At 38.4% G+C, this 20,310-nt stretch overlaps 1 protein-coding gene across 1 annotated transcript in view; it reads left to right on the plus strand.

Annotated features, from left to right (window-relative positions):
* The window catches only part of LOC133655316 (serine/threonine-protein phosphatase 6 regulatory ankyrin repeat subunit C-like), a 48,924-nt gene that overhangs the window by 6,233 nt on the left and 22,381 nt on the right, over positions 1-20,310 (plus strand). Inside the window, exons 8-19 of the mRNA XM_062055346.1 lie at positions 4,918-5,130; positions 5,200-5,278; positions 5,355-5,469; positions 9,252-9,334; positions 9,403-9,520; positions 9,589-9,657; positions 9,731-9,871; positions 9,971-10,021; positions 13,991-14,102; positions 14,178-14,249; positions 14,318-14,519; positions 15,569-15,656. Coding sequence (XP_061911330.1) covers positions 4,918-5,130; positions 5,200-5,278; positions 5,355-5,469; positions 9,252-9,334; positions 9,403-9,520; positions 9,589-9,657; positions 9,731-9,871; positions 9,971-10,021; positions 13,991-14,102; positions 14,178-14,249; positions 14,318-14,519; positions 15,569-15,656 — 1,343 coding nt within the window. The remainder of the gene's footprint in view (positions 1-4,917; positions 5,131-5,199; positions 5,279-5,354; positions 5,470-9,251; positions 9,335-9,402; positions 9,521-9,588; positions 9,658-9,730; positions 9,872-9,970; positions 10,022-13,990; positions 14,103-14,177; positions 14,250-14,317; positions 14,520-15,568; positions 15,657-20,310) is intronic.

The raw sequence follows: 20,310 nt of genomic DNA on the forward strand, positions 1-20,310 counted from the left end.
TGCCTTTGCGTGACGGCCCAGTCACATAATATCTACGTCTTTTCACAATGCAAGGCGTACTTGGTCAATAGCCATACAGGTCACACTGAGGGTGGTCGTATAAACAACTTTAACACTGTTACAAATATGCGCCACACTGTGAACCCACACCAAACAAGAATGACAAACACATTTCGGGAGAACATCCGCACCGTAACACAACATAAACACAGCAGAACAAATACCCAGAACCCCTTGCAGCACCAACTCTTCCGGGACGCTACAATATACATATATGTGTGACATTATCATGTTTTTAAATTTTTGTTGCCAACAGGAGGTCAACGTTATTGACTTTGGGTTGTAGTTTCTTATTTCATGCAGCACTACATGCTCGTGTGTACGTATTAAAACACTCTCTGGTGATAAAAAAAGATCATGATGTAATTGTGCGCTATTTTTTAGAATAATACACTCGCCATAGTATGTCTGATATGTCACTGTTTATCGCTGTTAATTGGTTCTGGGCCTGACCGTGGTAAATGAATTTCCGCAAAGGAAGTAGAAATTATTAATCAAAAAATCTAATATTTTCATAGCGAGAGCGGAACAAAGCAACTGTTTATGACATTCTGAATACACTTTTTTAACATTATGAGAGCCCTCCAGACATGAAATAACACCCTTTAGTCACTTTTATACTTTTTTATTTCAATGTTGTAATTCTGCATGAGGCTGAGCCAATCAGTGGCCACGACACTGAACTGCGTGCTCTGATTAATTCGGTCTCACCGAGTGGCCAACATTACTGCAGCTATTGCACGATTTTGAGAAAAAAACTATTTGTGATATTTCTCTTCAAAATTTAATTTGCGATTGTTATATTTTATTCATTAAAATGCATAAAAGTGTGAAAATAATATCCATCAAAATTATACAGTTTTTATGACTTAATGTAATCAAAACTCCTTTCTGTAAGAAAATAATTAAATAAAAATGTAACCTCTTAAAGTGCATTTTTTTCCCCAGTTGAAAAAACAAAGTAGGACGTTTTTGTTTCTTGTCATCATGTAATCTTAACATTCTCGCTCATTCGTCCGTGTTGATGGGCTCATATTGCCCATCTGATAGGAAGCTGAAATAGTAACACAACAGGACATTTGGCATTGTAATCTTATTTTGGTCCTCCTAATTTTTGTTACTTTGCAGAGTCGCGAGTAGGGAGGTTCTCTGTCTGTGCTTCCTGTGCAGTGTTGGGTTAGTTACTGAAAACCAGTAACTAGTTACAGTTACTAGTTACTTTATTTCAAAAGTAACTCAGTTACTGAGTTACTTACACCAAGAAGTAATGTGTTACTGTGAAAAGTAACTATTTAGTTACTTCTTTTATTCCCCTTTTTTTTTTAAGGCTCCCTAATGCCCTTTTAGCCTTCATTTCAGTACTGTTATTGCACTGGAGAATAATACAATGTGTTGATCAACTTGACATGCATTTGCATCACTGAACTCTGCTAAGCAATGTGGTCTACATACAACACACAAAGACAAAAACAGGTTTCAAAGGGCCAATTTATTTCAGGCCAGAACAAATAAACTAAACTATTTTAAATAGCTGCAACATAATGGCACTTTACCTTTAACCTTAAGTAGATAGGATCTTTGATCCTAGACACAACTTACATTCAACTAAAATGTTATTCTCTTTGTGCTCGACAAAAGAAAAGTAGTGAGAATGTTAAGACACTCGACTTAAATGTTATTCTCTTTGTGCTCGACAAAAGAAAAGTAGTGAGAATGTTAAGACACTCGACTTCTGGCTTCACCATGATGTCTTGTTAGTTGTTATGAGAGTAGCGTATGTGTGTGTGTGTGTGTGTGGCCCTTTAAGATATGACAGCATGTGAGGTGAGTGACGTCAGTGAGTGAGTGGGCGAGAGAAGTGAGGGACCGGTGCTCTAGCTTGGTGGATGGCTGCGTCCAATAAAGTCACAAAGTTGCAACAAACCGCCGGGCTCGTCATTCACCCTCAGCTGTAAAGACCCACTGCCGGGTAAAGTGAAGGTTGTTAGCCCCGAAGTACATAGGCCCTGGAGGAACGTCTCCCCTGCACTCCTCAACTACGGTATGGGCGTCCCCCCCCCCACCCCCACCCACAGAAAGCACGCCTCTTCTTTTCCACCGCAGCGCTGTAAAAAACACACTCAGATTTTCTGTTTCTAGCTGATACTACATAAAAAATAACGTAAAATAACGCAGTAACGCATCATGTAGTAACGGTAACTGAGTTACTGAATATAAAAAATAACGCGTTAGATTACTAGTTACCGCCGAAACTAACGGCGGTAACGCGTTAGTCCCAACACTGTTCCTGTGTGCCCTCCGAGACAACGATTGTGAATGAGTGAAAAGAGGGCTCACTGCGTTCAGTCAATGCTACTGTTAAATAAACGTGCTTAGGTGCTGAGAGCGAGGCACAGAGTGAGACCTCTTTTTCCATGTTTGAAGCGAGAGACGAACAAAAACGAGGCTCAACGATTCTGATTGGCCGACATGTCTGTCACTCAAATGGCGGTGACGACGGACAAAAAGAAAAAAACTTGCGGTTCTGTTATCGCACTAATTAAAACCTTGATGTCGATTAATCGTGCAACCCTATAGTGTAGTATTAATATTTTTAGTTAATTCAGACGTTTGTATGCTTGAAAGATGCTTAATTTGGGCCGAAAATACATGCCTAAAAAAAATCTGCGATAAAGTAAAGACGCATAAAAAGTTCAAATAAGATTTGGCAAGGGATGACTGTAATGATGAACAGGTGTGGTATGACCAAGTCTGTTGTGTGTATTAAGGTTAGGACGGGGGTCTGCAATCCGCGGCTCTCGAGCCACAAGCGGCTCTGTAGCACCGCCCTAGTGGCTCCCTGTAGCTTTTCAAAAATGTATGAAAATGGAAAAAGATGAGGGAAAAATAATAATTTTTGTTTCAATATGGTTTCTGTAAGAGGACAAACATGACACAAACCTTCCTAATTGTTAGAAATCCCACTGTTTATTTTAAAAATGCTTCACTGATGAGAGTATTTAGGGTGCGCCATTTTTTCCTACTAATTGTAGAAGTCCTTGAACGCACCGTAGTTTGTTTACATGTACAAACTTTCCTTGATGCTGCCACAGAAAGACAAGTTTTATGCCACTCCTTCTTTGTCTCTATTTGTCCATCAAACTTCTTATGCTGAATGCACAAAGGTGAGCTTTGTTGATGTTATTGACTTGTGTGGAGTGCTGATCAGGCATATTTGGTCTCTGCATGACTGCAAGCTCATCGATGCTAACATGCTATATATGTTAGCTATATGTACATAATGCATCATTAGGCCTCGTATTTAAGGTATATTAGAGCTCATTTTATTTGCAGTTTCCATTTCCTTTAACTTGAACACACACATCTTTGCCTTTGGCCATTCGAAGCCAGTAATTTCCAGGAGTTATCACACCCTCTGAAAAGCCTCCGTTTTAGTAATGTTTTCCAATGTTGTAAAAATGTGTAGAATAAATATTACATTTCAACATTTCTGTCATTGAAGATTTGTGTCAGCTTGCGACACATAGTCATTTTGATAGTAGGCTAATATAGACATTTACATCATGTGTTGTCTTCATTACAACACCTAGATAAGACTTTTAAAGTCCTTTTGATAGTAGTCTAAAATAGCTAATATAGGCACTCACATCATGTGTGGTATTCATTATAGCACTTATATAAGACTTTTAAAGTCATTTTGATAGTAGTTTAATATAGCTAATATAGATACTTACATAATGTGTTGTCTTCATTATACATTTATATAAGACTTTTAAATTCATTTTGGTAATAGTCTAAAATAGCTAATATAGACACTTACATGATGTGTTGTCTTCATTATAACACTTATATAAGACTTTTAAAGTCATTTTGATAGTAGGCTAATATAGCTAATATAGACACTTACATCATGTATTGTCTTCATTATAACACTTATATAACACTTTTAAAGTCATTTTGATAGTAGTTTAATATAGCTAATATAGACACTTACACCATGTGTTGTCTTCATTATAACACTTGTATAAGACTTTTAAAGTCCTTTTGATAGTAGTCTAATATAGTTAATATAGACACTTACATCATGTGTTATCTTCATTATAACACTTATATAAGACTTTTAAAGTAATTTTGATAGTAGGCTAATATAGACACATCATGTGTTGTCTTCATTTTAAGACTTTTAAAGTCATTTTGATAGTAGTCTAATATAGATAAAATAAACACTTACATCATGTGTTGTCTTCATTATAACACTTATATAAAGCTTTTAAAGTAATTTTGATAGTAGGCTAATACAGCTAATATAGACACTTACATCATATGTTGTTTCGTTATAACACTTATATAAGGCTTTACATTTTTTGCGGCTCCCGACAGATTTATTTTTGTATTTTTGATCCAGTATGGCTCGTTAGGGTTCAGAAGCTGGGTTACAATGCCATCTGCTGGATGGAGTCAAAACAAAGAGCTACCCAGACTTTATAAATAAGACGGCAAATGATCTAAAAAAACAAACAAAACAAATCAGACACCAAATATTTTTTGGCAGTCCTAGAATGTCCTACAAATGTAAAAAGAAGTGAACTATTGCTTTACAATTGGAAGATAGCAAGTAGATGTTATCAAAGTGTAAAAAGGCGCTAGCCACGGTAAAATGTAAAAATGTTGATAATAAAAACCTATATTGACAATGGAGTTTTACTTCTTTTGATTTGAATCTTCACATTACTTTCAGTATATGTTCTTCTTCTCTTTACCTCTCCAGTGGAAGCTTGGAGGTAATTCTTTTATGCTGGCTAAACCAAGCTCCTCTGAGGTCATGTGACAGCCATGTGTTGCTCTTCTCCCTCCCAGGTGGACGAAGCCAACACGTACGGCAACACGGCGCTCCACATGGCCTGCCACACAGGCCAGGACGCCGTGGCCACCGAGCTGGTTAACTGCGGCGCCAACATCAACCAGCCCAACCAGCAGAGCAGCACGCCACTCCACCTGGCCGCCGCCTCCTCCAGCGGGGTGCCGTGTGTTGAGCTGCTCATCAACAACGGCACCGACGTCAACATGCAGGTAAACACAAAATACGGGAGAACCGGGTTTTGCGAAGGCTTCTGACTGGTGAAATATTTCCCTGGACAGAACAAAGAAGGCAAGTGCCCTCTGCACATGGCTGCCATACATGGCCGCTTCACAGGCTCCCAGATTCTTATACAAAATGGTAACATGCAGTTGTCAGCATGCCTTGTCACTCAGAATAAAAATAACACAACGCCGTCCATTCTGCCGTTTCACAGGTAGTGAAATCGATTGTGTTGACATATACGGGAACACTCCTCTCCATGTGGCTGCCAGGTACGGTCAGGAGTTGTTGATCAGTACTCTGCTCACCAACGGCGCTGACAAAGCCAGGTGAGTGTCTTACAGTAGACGACAAAGCTCAAATCAATTATTTCAACAGTAATTGGGTACGGATGTAACAATAAACAGTATTAAAGGCCTACTGAAATGAATTTTTTTTATTTAAACGGGGATAGCAGATCCATTCTATGTGTCATACTTGATCATTTCGCGATATTGCCATATTTTTGCTGAAAGGATTTAGTAGAGAAAATCAACGATAAAGTTCGAAACTTTTGGTCGCTGATAAAAAAAAGCCTTGCCTGTACCGGAAGTAGCGTGACGTCGCAGGTTGAAGGGCTTCTCACATTTCCCCATTGTTTACAATGCAGCGAGAGCGATTCGGACCGAGAAAGCGACGATTACCCCATTAATTTGAGCGAGGATGAAAGATTCGTGGATGAGGAACGTAAGAGTGAAGGACTAGAGTACAGTGCAGGACGTATCTTTTTTCGCTCTGACCGTAACTTAGGTACAAGGGCTCATTGGATTCCACACTTTCCTTTTTCTATTGTGGATCACGGATTTGTATTTTAAACCACCTCGGATATTATATCCTCTTGAAAATGAGAGTCGAGAATGCGAAATGGACTTTCACAGTGACTTTTATCTCCACGACAATACATCGGCGAAACACTTTAGCTACGGAGCTAACGTGATAGCATCGGGCTTAAATGTAGATAGAAACAAAAGAAATAAACCCCTGACTGGAAGGATAGACAGAAAATCAACAATACTATTAAACCATGGACATGTAACTACACGGTTAATGCTTTCCAGCCTGGCAAAGCTTAACAATGCTGTTGCTAACGACGCCATTGAAGCTAACTTAGCTACGGGACCTCGACAGAGCTATGCTAAAAACATTAGCTCTGCACCTACGCCAGCTCTCATCTGCTCATCACGACCCGTGCTCACCTGCCTTCCAGCGATCGACGGCGCGACGAAGGACTTCACCCGATCACCGATGCGGTCAGCGGCCCGGAGACGGAGGAAGTCAAGGTGAGGACAGCGGTGCGGCGGCGGGGGTTGTAGCTTTCGACGACACCCCGGCCGCCATCAGAGTCGGCAAGAAACAGATATTTCCCCAAAGTTACGTACGTGACATGCACATAGCGCCACGCACGTACGGGCAAGCAATCAAATGTTTGGAAGCCAAAGCTGTACTCACGGTAGCGCGTCTGCTATCCATCTCAAAGTCCTCCTGGTTGTTTTGCTGTAGTCCGCTGCTAATACACCGATCCCACCTACAGCTTTCTTCTTTGCAGTCTTCATTGTTCATTAAACAAATTGCAAAAGATTCACCAACACAGATGTCCAGAATACTGTGGAATTTTCCAATGAAAACAGAGCTGTTTGTATTGGGACACAATGGTGTGCCAATACTTCCGTTCACTCCGTGACAGACGTCATCATACATAGACGTTTTCAACCGGAAGTTTAGCGGGAAATTTAAAATTGCACTTTATAAGTTAACCCGGCCGTATTGGCATGTGTTGCAATGTTAAGATTTCATCATTGATGTATAAACTTTCAGACTGCGTGGTCGGTAGTAGTGGGTTTCAGTAGGCCTTTAATGATAACTCTGCTAAAAGTCGCGACGCTTAGTGATGTGCAGATCCATACTGAAACATTTATTATTTATTTATTGTATTTTAATTTATTTATTTATTTTTGGTCATCAGTTCATGTAAATCTCAGGTGTCAAACTCAAGGCCCGGGGGCCGGATGTGGCCCGCCACTTCATTTTATTTGGCCCTCGAAAGCCTGGAAACAATATGTATCAATAAAGTACTGTAACTTTTCTAACTAAATGTATTTTCTCTTTCTATTTTGGGAGAAAAAATATATATATACTCCATGTAATTGCAAATGATGTTAACTTAAATATTGTCTAATTACGCAAAAATATATTATCAAACATTCAAACCATTTTTTAAATAGAAATAAATACTAATGATAAGGATTTCAAAGCAAGTTATCCGTCAAATTGTGCAACGTAAAAGTAACAAAAGATTTCATTGTAAAATTGTGACATGTACTGTGGTTTTTACAGCATTTTTCTTTAAATGACAGTACTTTTTTTTTACTGTAAAACTGTGGTGCCGTTTTTGGCATACACTGAAAAATATACAGTTGTTGATTTGCTGTAAAAAAATTTATTAAAAAACTGGCAGCTCAGGTGCCAAAATGTTACTGTAAAATTGCATTTTTTTAATTTACAGTAAAAAAAAGCAAATGTAAATTTTACAGTAAAATTCTGGCAACTGAGCTGCCTTTTTTTAACCATAAAAACAGCAGTACTGTTTTTCCACTTACAGTAATATACACTAAATTTTGAGGTGAAATTATTGCGACTTACCATTTTTTTTACATTTTAGTTTTTAAAAAATCTACTAATAAAATGCATTAAAAAATTGTGTAATAATAGTATTCACTGTTAGAAGCCTCCCTCTAGGGCCAAACATAACTGCGATGTGGCCCTCAGTGAAAACGACTTTGACACCTCTGATGTAAACAGTACACTTCAAGTGCATAGCAGATAAATAAATAAAGTATCGGTTTACATTTCTTGACCAAAAAGGTATAGGCTTAAGCTAAAAGCGTATTCTGCCTACCCTTTCCACATTCACTTTGTACATGTCAAATAGAGAAAAGAAAAAAACAAAAACAAAAAATCGATCTTGAGATATATCTGTCAAAATCATAGTACTTGATCACATGCATTGTTAAGCATGTAAATACATGCATTTACCAATATATACATACTGTATATACGTACGTACAGTACAGTACAGTACAGGCCAAAAGTTTGGACACACCTTCTCATTCAATGCGTTTTCTTTATTTTCATGACTATTTACATTGTAGATTGTCACTGAAGGCATCAAAACTATGAATGAACACATGTGGAGTTATGTACTTAACAAAAAAAGGTGAAATAACTGAAAACATGTTTTTTATTCTAGTTTCTTCAAAATAGCCACCCTTTGCTCTGATTACTGCTTTGCACACTCTTGGCATTCTCTCGATGAGCTTCAAGAGGTAGTCACCTGAAATGGTTTTCACTTCAAAGGTGTGCCTTATCAGGGTTGATTAGTGAAATGTCTTGCTTTATCAATGGGGTTGGGATTATCAGTTGTACTGTACAGTACAGGCCAAAAGTTTGGACACACCTTCTCATTTCAATGTGTTTTGTTTATTTTCATGACTATTTACATTGTAGATTGTCACTGAAGGCATCAAAACTATGACACCTGTGAAGTGAAAACCATTTCAGGTGACTATCTCTTGAAGCTCATCGAGAGAATACCAAGAGGGTGCGAAAAAGTAATTAGAGCACAAGGTGGCTATTTTGATGAAGCTAGAATATAAAACCTGTTTTCAACTATGTCACCTTTTTTTGTGAAGTACATAACTCCTACATGTGTTCATTCATAGTTTTGATGTGACAATGGACAATGTAAATAGTCATGAAAATAAAGAAAACGCATTGAATGAGGAGAAGGTGTGTCCAAACTTTTGGCCTGTACTGTATGTGTATATATAATATAATTCTAGAGATTTCGCCAATCCTTTTCAACACTCTTTCTTTATTTAAAAATGACTCGCAAAAAATCTAGCATCTTTTCTAGTGTTTATGTAAAATATACTTGTGTTTAGAGACTACTTCTGTCACTTTGTGTCCACTATAAATAATTACATTCCGGGGAAACACTGATATTTTCTTCCATTTTGCACTTCCCGTGTTCCAATCACTTGGTGTTAAAAGTATGTTGGACTGTGGTTTGCAGACAGGGGGTTCACGGGATGCTTCCGTTACACTTGGCAGCACTCTACGGCTTTCCAGACTGCTGTCGCAAATTGCTTTCAAATGGTGAGAAGCACTTTCTCCACATTTTTTCACGGCACTTTTTAAAAATGCCTTACCTGCGTGTCTTCTAGGCCAGTATTACAACATCATGCAGTCGCCGACCAGCTGCCAGACGCCGTCTTTTGGATTCGATATAAATACAAAGGACGAACTTGGGATGACTTGTCTGCATGCCGTTGCCTCTGGAGGGTAAGAAAGGTGCTGTGTTGCACTGCCATGCTTGCAGTTCTGAAGGAACTTTTGTTTTGTGTTGGCAGTAATGTCGACTGTCTCAACCTGCTGATAAGTAGTGGCGCTGACCTGGATATAAAGGATCATTTGGGAAGGTAAAGGAACTTGTTGACAAGCGAACGTAGTCTTTGATGGGTTGTTATCGCTGTCTCCCGTTGTGGCTCCTAGGTCTCCTTTGCACTATGCTGCCGCCAACGGTAAAAGCCAGTGTACAATCACACTGGTGAGAAGCGGCTCAGAGGTCAACGAGTTGGACCTAATGGGCTGCAGCCCTCTACACTACGCCGCTGCAGCACACACTTTCTTTGGGTGAGACATTTTGGGAATGCCGGCAACCGTCCCACAAAAACCAGTTGTTGTTGTTTTCATGTTGAGGTTTAAAAGTGTCCAACTTTGTGTTGCATACAGAGGGGAGCCAAGCACTGACTGTAATGCGGAAAAGGAAAAGGAAGCCTCGCTGTATGTCGCACATCTGTTGTGAGGTTAACCCAGCTGCAACAATTGGTTGATCTTGACAATCTAATAGGAAACAATTGCTGTATGGAAGTTCTGCCTTCATTTGGTTAACTTTTTGGCCAATATTGACGGATTATTTTGTCTAAAGAAAAAGTAAGGCATAATTTTAATAAAAACTGCGCAGGCGCTGCCAAACACAGATCGGTTTCGAAAATGTCTTCGTCAGTGTGCAAATAATAGACAGAATGGAAAATTGTACAAAATAAATCAAAGACTCAGTACAGTATCATAGGAAAATAAATAAAGCAATACATTTTTTTTTATAAAACATGTTTTTAAGATTATTTTGTTGTCATTCTAAATAATATACAAGGATATTCAGTTTAAAGCACAAAGTGAAGTACGCAGACAAAAACCAACAACCAATAATCAATCAATCAATCAAAGTTTATTTATAGAGCCCTTAATCATAAATGTCTCAAAGGGCTGCACAAACCACCACAATATCCTCGGCTCAGACCCCACATCAGGGCAAGAAAGAGAGACGGCAGATCAACCGGACTATAAAGGGTCTATTTAAAGGCTAGAGCAGGGGTCACCAACGCGGTGCCCGCGGGCACCAGGTCGCCCGTAAGGACCAGATGAGTCGCCCGCGGGCCTGTTCTAAAAAAAAAAAAAATGTTTTTTATTTTTTTTTATTTTTTTTTTAAAATTAAATCTACATAGAAAAAACACAAGATACACTTTCAATCAGTGCATCAACCCAAACAACCTCCCCCATGCACACTCATCCACACCCACTCACACAAAAGGGGTTATTTCTTTCTGCTACCAATATTCTGGTTCCCACAACACGTCTGCAAGGGACACAGTCCCTGAAGCACACATGATTGTATAGGCTGCTGGTCCACTAACATTTTCATTAATTACTATTTTTTATGTAATTATTTTTATATTGTTTTACTTTCTTTTTTATCCAAGAAATGTTTTTTATTTATTTATCTTATTTTATTTTATTTTTTAAAAAAGGGCCTTATCTTCAACAGACCAGGTTGTCAATGAAATTAGATTTGTTTAAAGGGTTTTTTAAACCAGGCCAAGTCCAGATAATGTCCAAGTCGGACTCAGCAACACACACCTTCATTCATGTACACAGAAAAAAATTAGGGAACACAACAGATTGCATATAATTTATAAACAAAATTACATTTTCAAAATAAGCATTTATGTACAGTCCAGATTATGTCCAGGTCACTCAAATTAGGGAACACAACAACAGATATCATATAATCTATAAACATAATTATACTTTCAAAATAAGCCTTTGAGGACTTCTCATCTTTTTTTTAATGTTTTTTGGCATCATTATCGTTTTCAACCATGTAACTTTCCAAAGTTAGAAAATATTGAATAAATGTTTTAAAGAAAGTAATACTAAGTGAATATCTGTTTTTGGCCTTAAAAATAAACATTTTACAGAGTACTATAATTAAATTGACTAAATCATGATTGTCAATGAACTCTCCTAAAATAACAGAAACCACATTAAGCTTCATAAACAAACCAATCCTTAAACACATTTTTTCAACTTCCACCCAAAACAAAGACACAATATGACAATACCAAAACAAATGCAGGGTGGATTCAGGCTCCTGACAACAAAATCGGCAATCATCTGACTCTGTCATATTCCATAATTTTAACATTTTCCCTGTGGGTAAGAAGTTATAAATAATTTTAATTTGAAAATAACGATTTTGCACATCGATGGTGGATTTATAGATTAGTTTGAATATGGCATCCCATGGCAACGGGCAGTCAAAAAAGTCCTCCCATTTTCCATTTGTGTTGTATGAGGCAGCCTTCAAAGATTTCTTTATTAAATACAAATTATATATTTTTCCATTTATTTTAGTTCCTTTTTGCCAACTAGAATTTCTTATTAGAGGTTTACAAACTAATAATTTAGTAGTTCCATAATTAATTATTTGTTTCCATCTTTTCCCAATTACTCCAGTTAGTTGATGAAATGAAAAGCTTGAGCAAGCATCACCATACATAGCTCTAAATTCATCATACTTCATAATTTTACCATTCTCATTGATAATATCATTGACAAAAATGATTCCTCTTTCAAACATATTTTTCCAAAAGAAAGGCTTTCCATCTATTACAATATTAGAGTTCATCCATATTAACTGCTGCAAAATATCGTCTCTTTTTTCTGGCACATAAAATTGAAAACACCACTATGAGTGGATTGTTTCCTTTATGAACCCCGCCATGTTTCCCAGCAGACTCTCTGGGAGGGGATCACTTGTAAAAAAGGATACAATTTCTTTTGATACAGTACATGTTTTTTGTCCAACAGGACATTTGTGTACCACTCAATGTTTAAATACATCTTTGGAACAATTGATGCTTTTAAAGACAGACACATAGCTTCAAGGTTGAGAAGTTTCAGGCCCCCATATTCATACTCTTTGTACAAAACCTTTCAAACACAGAACATGCCTCACTGATGCATATCTGCAAGACTCACTCAGAGTTGCAGTGTCAAGTTACACACCAGAGTACAACACACTAGTTAACAGCGTGCAATGCCAGGCTTCCCACTAACTGACAAAGAAACAGATAACAGATTTGGTGTCCAGTTCAAAGTGTGACATGATTTAAAAATTGGAGAGTTTACTTTTGTATTTTACATGAGTTATTATTTGTACAAACATGGTGCAAAGTAATTCATGATTTGTTAAAAAATGTTAGTGGCTAGCTAGTTAAAATGGGATATTGTGATTTCACAAGACTGTCTTAGAAGTGATCATTTGAAAATGTTCAATTTGAAAAATGTGCACTTAGAGAAAATATAAAAATAAAGTGTTGCATATTGATATTTATCTGTTTCTATATATATTTATTGTGAGAAATCATTAAGATGATCAGTGTTTCCACAAAGATAAATATCATTAATTATTAATAATAACAGAGTTAAAGGTAAATTGAGCAAATTGGCTACTTCTGGCAATTTATTTAAGTGTGTATCAAACTGGTAGCCCTTCGCATTAATCAGTACCCAAGAAGTAGCCCTTGGTTTCAAAAAGGTTGGTGACCCCTGGGCTAGAGTATACAAATGAGTTTTAAGATGGGACTTAAATGCTTCTTCTGAGAACGAGATGTCGTTTCATGCCCACGTCGGTTTTTTTCTGCTGATAATGACGTAAACAAGGTATTGCGCCCAAATTAATAGAAAATGCTCGGTATGTGTGGTCTGACTAGGGCTGCACTGATTAGTTGACGTAATCGACAACATCAGTTATAGAAATTAACCAACTAAGATTGTTCATGTGCACCCTATTGTTGCTGTAGCTAACTAATTGCAGCTAAATAACCCTGACAGTACTGGATAAAAGATACTTGTCATGTTTACAGGACATCCTGCACTTTAGGTTTGTTGAATTATTTTTCACTGTCACAGTTCTATACTTTGTGTAATGAAGTAAAACCATTCTTTTCTCAGTCTTTCCTTTTTTTCGTTACAATTGAATTTACGTATATGGTGTTAAAACCAAGTCACAGACTCAACGTCAAACTCAATCGTGTACATCAGATCATAAGCAATAATCGCTTCACTCGTCGGCGAATCAGAAACATAATTGCTGATTAGTGGACTATTGAAATAATCGGTAGTTGCAGCCCATGACTCGTCTGATTCAGATTGCAAATATTTGCGAAACGGTAAGAGAGCCAATATTGAGCGTCTCTGGTTACCTTATTTAAATACGATAGATGTGCAAATATGATCAAACACAGTTGTAGAACCACTGTTAAGTAAACACTTTAATTGTGACAAATAATTACGTCTCAGTTATGCGTGACTGTGTGGGTGTACCTAATGTTGTGGCTGGTGATTCCATGATACAGCATGACTCCAGTTGCTGTAGGGCCCTTCATGTGACGTGTCTTTGTGTGCAGGTGTTTGGACTATCTGCTGGACAGTGGTGGAAACCCGACAGTAAAGAACACGAAAGGTTATAGTGCTGTGCACTATGCAGCAGCTTATGGTAATAAGCAGCACCTGGAACTGGTCAGTAGCACATTTTTTTATTTTAGGATTTGATTTGTATTCAAGCGATTTAATCCAATATCCTTATTTTTGAAGCTCCTGGAGATTTCTTTCAACTGTTTAGAAGAGGCTGAGAGTAATATTCCAGTTAGTCCACTGCACTTAGCTGTGAGTAGTTCAAAGGCAGCACTGCTTGTGGGACCATTGCCTTTTACAAAGCGCTGCTATGTCGACAGGCGTATTATGGTCACTGTGAGGCCCTGCGCCTGCTGTGTGAGACCTTGGTGAGTTTGGACGTACGAGACATCGAAGGCCAAACTGCCCTCCACCTGGCCGCTCTGAGAGGCTTCACCTCGTGTGTGGAGGTGCTGCTGGACCATCAAGCTTCCTGCTCACTGAAGGAGCACAAACACAAGCGAACAGCCCTCCATGCTGCAGGTGTGTGGAGAAAGGATTCCTGTTTTGGGTGTATTGATGTTCTATTGTCCTTGTTGTGTGAATGTCCAAGCACTTACACATATAAGATTCTACACCAAAAAATCCTCTATTTATTATTATGATATGTGTGAATGTCCAAGCACTCACACATATAAGATTCTACACCAAAAAATAATGTGTTTATTATTATGTGTGAATGCCCAAGCACTCACACACATAAAAAATATCATCTATTTATTATTATTATGTGTGAATGCCAAAGCACTCACACATATACAAAAATCATCTATTTATTATTATTATATGTGAATCTCCAAGCACTCACACAAATAAGATTCTACACCAAAAAATCCTGTTTATTATTATTATTATATGTGTGAATGTCAAGGACTCACACATATAAGATTCTACACTAAAAAAATCATCTATTTATTATTATTACTATTATTATTATATGGGTCAATGCCCAAGCACTCACACATTTGGAAAAAAAACATATATTTATTATTATTCCACTGCAAAAGTTTGGCATGCCCCACAGCCCAGTTGTCATTCAATCGCAACCGTTCGGGTATAAAAATGTTCAGCTTGACCAGGAATTGTGATCCCCCCCCCCCAAAATGTTTTTTTTTAACATCCCAGATTACCCAGAATTCCCGATTTTCCAGGACATTTTGCCCATTGAAAATGAATAGACCAAATTTCAAACTTGCGCAATTCCCACATTTCTCTCCCGATTCGAACCGTTACACCATCCACACACTCTACTCACCCAGGACAATCCAACTACCAAGTTTAAAAAATTCCAGGAATTCCCAGAATTCCCGGTTTTCCATAGCCCTATTTTCACCTCTTGTCCCAAAGTTTTCACAGTTCAGTTCAACCATTTTTGACCATTCTACTCACCCTGGACATTCAAGCATTTCAGTTCCCCTCATATGTATTGGCAGTTTGGTTGCTTGTGCACATAGGGCATTCACACGCAATTCCTAAGGGAATTGCAAATTCTAGTATTGTTTTATTCTTGACCTCTTTTTATTCACATGCAGCCTCTGAGGGCCACATGGATTGTCTGCTGTTGCTGGTCAACAGAGAACAAAGTGCTGACATCATAGACAGCCCAGACACACAAGGACAGTAAGTCAACACTCGTTCTGTCATTTTCTTATTCAGGACTCAAACACACAAATCTACCCAATGGCTTTCCTAAAATCCTCATCAAAATGTGAAGTACAGGAAACTGTGTACATATTAAATGTACTGCTTCAGTTAAGTACTATTATTGTGTAATTATTTTGGCAGTATCCCATATTTTAGGATTCATTTGTTCATTTCGCCAGCATTTTTAAAGAATGTTTTTACATAGTTCTAATAAAACATTTACGTTTTGTTAATGTATAGTACAAAAAGTCATTATTTATAATGCTGACTTATATCCGGGACATCTGCAGTTGGCTCAGGCATAGGGATTTTGTTGCAATTGAACAAAAATAATACTTGTATAGAAGCAATGCAGCAAATTTCAGTCACCCCCTGTAACGGCTACTCTTGCATTCAAAAAAGTTTCGAAAAAATAAAAATAAAGTAATGCAGAGTAGTCTTGAGGAGGAGGTGTTTGACTCACTAAATTCCTTAATAAGCACTCGCAGAGATATTTCTAGATTCAAAATGATCATAATTTATTTTCACAAACAAAAAATATTCTCCGTGGTTGACTTTCAACATAATCAAAATAACTTATTTAGCTTGGTTTCAAAATAACTTTAGCGTGGCTTCAAAATAAGTTGTTTTAGCGTGGCTTGTTTAGCGTGGCTTGTTTAGCGGTAAACAAACTGTTTCACTCCTCACTCCTTCAACATGATAGACAGACAAAGGGCACCCAGCTGTCCTGTCTTCTTAATTATAGGAGGAGGAAGTGGCTCACCAGTAGGAGCGTGAGCAGCTGAAAACAATCAGTCAATCACAATGAAATCTAAAACATCCAATAATTCATTAACATCATTCTTGACATTATTTGATTTCATTGTCAAACAATTAATAAATAAATAATATAGATAGGCTCCAACTGGCTCCAACATCCCGGCCCCTAATTGTGTGCTTTAGCAAAACAATTACATAAATAATAATATTCACAGGAGCCATAATAGAACAATATAATCCAAACAATTATGTTCTTCAAATTCAAAATTAATTAAGTTACTTGAGTTATTAGTCAAGTCTCATCAAAGTCCATAGTCATATCTGAAGCGGTCATCGAGTCTGGAGAACCGAAGTCCCCCTCAGTCCATCAAGCTGCTTCCATTAGCAGGCAGAGTTCATCTATTGGTCGTTGAACTGTGTTGGTCTTGGTTTTAACCAAAACACTTCTCACAAAGCCTTTGGCATCTGGAAATGTCTTTACTTGTTCCATGGTCTTGTTATGTATTTCCTTGTTCCATGGTCTTGTTATATATTTCCTTGTTCCATGGTCCATAGTCTTGTTATATGTTTCCTTGTTCCATGGTCCATGGTCTTGTTATATGTTTCCTTGTTCCATGGTCTCGTTGAATGTTTCCTTGTTCCATGGTCCATGGTCTTGTCCTTGGTGTAGTTCTTGATTTTCTTTTTTTCTCCTTTTCGACTGTTCTGTGCACATCTTTGCCATCTCCTTTTCCGCCGTATGGGAATGTGTAAGGATCAGCCTCTAAGAGCATTGGCTCTTGGTTAAAAGGTAAGCTTCCCCTCCGACCGTACAGATCTCTGAGTTCCTCCGTTTTGTCATGTTTGTCTCCTTTGTCCTTCTTGACCTTTTCTTTATCTTTGTCATGGCTTTTTTTGGAAGAAGAAAAGGAGGAATGCCGATGTCTTTCTTTCTCTCTGAACTTATCCTGAGGTGTGACTTTGTCTTTATCCCGGAAAGGCAGTGGCAGAGGATCGTGACCATCTTTAAGAAAGACTGAACTTGAGGCGATCTCCATAGAACATTTATCCTCAACTGACATCTCATTTTTCTTCTCATATATGTTTTCAGAGAAATCCTGGTTATATTGTCTGATGAGGAGGTCCTTCAGCTCAATTACTGAGATTCTGTTAGTTGACACTGCAGTGGGCCCAGCATGTTCTGTAGCACTGCAACTGAGTGGTCCAGTTACCACCCATCCCAGTCTGGTTTGGACTGCATATGGTCCATTCTTTTGACTGTTTATTATATTCCACGGCTCCATTGCCCGAAGAACATCAGTCCCAATAAGAAGTTCAACATCTGCCTCAATTTCTTTTAAGTCAATGCCACCAAGATATGGCCACCTCTTCAAGTCAGCCTTTGTGATGATGTTTTTCTTTGAGACAGGTATCTTGCTCTGTGTGTACACTTTCGGCAGGTCCAGTGATGTGAACCCTTCCAAGTCTCCAACCTCCAGTCCTCTGACCTCATAGGTCTTCGCAGGCTTTTCCTGTCCCATTGTTCGCAAAATAATTTCTGTTTTGCGTCCTTTCACATTCAGTCGGTCCATTAGATTTTCCGTGCAAAATGTTGCCGTGCTGCCTGGATCGAGAAAGGCATAGGTCTGAACATACCTGTTCCCTTTTCCCGCCTTAACTCTGACTGGCACGATTGCAAGTGCACAGTCTTTCCCGGCCCCGGTTGCATCACCGGCTGAAACAAGAGCAATGCTTATAGGGGTTTCTTCTGTCTCAGCAGTGGACTTTGCTTGATTTTCCTGCCTTGGGCCTTTTTCACTTGGAATATGAAGTACAGTAGGATGTTTCATTTTGCAAATATGACACATTAATCTTCTTTTACAATTTTTGCTTAGATTACCTTTTAGTAGGCAACCAAAACAATATCCATGCCTTCTTAAAAGTTCAACCTTGTTGTCATGTGACTGTGTTTTGAATTGTGAGCAGTCAATCAGAGCATGTTTGCCATGACAATATCCACATAAAGGGATGATACCACTAGGTGTGGTTTGAGCAGGTTGTTGTGGAACAGATGATTGTTTTACAGTGCATGCTTCTGGCTCTGTATTCACAGCTACTGAAGTAGCAAAGCTGCTGTGTCTTTGGCTGATTGGTTTTAGTTCACTTGTGCTTCTTGGGAGAGGCCTTTTCGTTGTTATTTGGTCCTGAATGTCTCCAAACAACGGATCCAAAAGCATCTTGGCATGCTTTTCCACAAAATCCACAAAGTTGTTAAATCTGATTCTCCTGCCAGTTCTCTGTTGTGTCTCAGAAGCTGTGCTTCGCCACCTTTCTCTGAGTTTGTAGGGTAGTTTGGATGTAATTAGCCTTAGGTTCGATGGGATATCAAGTTCCTCCAAATACTGTAAATCTTGCATCACATTACAGCATCCTCTCAAATACATTGCATATGCATGCAGCATTTTCCCATCCTCAGCTTTAATCGCTGTCCAATTCAAGGCTTTTTCCAAGTAAGCTCCCGAAATCTTCATCTCATTTCCAAAATGTTCTTTTAAGAGGCGCCTTGCTTCATTATAGCCCCTGGTGGCTTCCATGTGCAAACAGCTGCGAATCAAGTCTCTTGGCAAACCAGAGGTAAACTGCTCAAGGTACTAGAGCCGGTCTTGATCATTATCAGTCTTGTCTTCAATCAAGTGTTCAAATGCATGGATAAAAGACTGATATGCCAGTGGGTTACCATCAAACACCGAAATCTCTCTTGCTGGTAGTAGAGACAGTTTTTGCTGTGAGACAATGAGTTTTGCAGTGTCACTTTGTCTTTGAATAACCATATCCAAGTTATCATGAACAGCATTGATAACCACATTATCTTGTGCAGAGTGATTTATTGGTTGAGTCTGATTTACAATCTGGGTCTTGTGTTTTTCAGTTGCGTTTTTGTCTTGAGGTTTATTTAGATCTTCTGATGTGTTGGTGTTCCTTTTAAGTAGAGGTCTGTGGAGACTTAAGATGGTTTGGTGAAGTGAGTTCTTGGGTATTGCACCGAACTCTATAAAGTCCACATTGCTCTCCATAGTTTCTCTTTCATGGTGAGAATCATAGTACTCAGTCATGCCATCATCCGGGGGTTCCTGGGCCACATCATGGCTTTCATGAATTAAATCACTTTGAAGGATTTGTATTTTAGCAGTTGATGCTGCAAGGTCTGCTTCCAACTCCATTTGCTCCATCTTTGCTTTAAGCTTTGTTTCCTCCAGTTGCAAGGTGTGTTTTTCCTTCAGTGCAGCAGCTCGAGCCATTGCAGCAGCTTGTTCCGCTTTGGCCTTTATTAATTCGGAGGATACTGAGGAACATCTGGAGGCTTTTGATCCAGTGGCAGACTTTGATTCGTGACATACATTTGATATGCTGTCCAGTGGTCCAACTTTTGATTGTGCAATTTCTCTTTTCCATATTTCAACATCTTTCATGAAATAATTCATATTTATTATTCTGGGTTCATACCAGTCATAATAATAATTTTCCTTTTCCTCTTCTGAAAATAATTCTTGCACAGATTTGTGAGCATTTTTAAATTCATCCACAGCTTCTTTAAATACTTCAAATTCATCATTGACTTTATCAGCATTTCTAACATCAGTCATCAAAGTCTTTATTTCATTTAGCCTCCTCGTGCACGCGCCCAGTCTGCCTCTGCGCGAAGCAATGCGCATTCTCAGCATGTCCTCGTGCTCAGCTGCCGTCTCAGGTGTGCCAGACATCATTCCAGGTAATCACACAGCTCAATTTAATGTCCACTTATTTCATTCTTAAATGTCCTTCCAACATCCTGTTTTATTGCATTTCACATCCACAATCTGTTCGAATGATTTCATACAGCGCAGCGGCGCGT

This window comes from Entelurus aequoreus, linkage group LG01 (assembly GCF_033978785.1).
Source record: "Entelurus aequoreus isolate RoL-2023_Sb linkage group LG01, RoL_Eaeq_v1.1, whole genome shotgun sequence".
Taxonomy (NCBI): Eukaryota; Metazoa; Chordata; class Actinopteri; order Syngnathiformes; family Syngnathidae; genus Entelurus; species Entelurus aequoreus.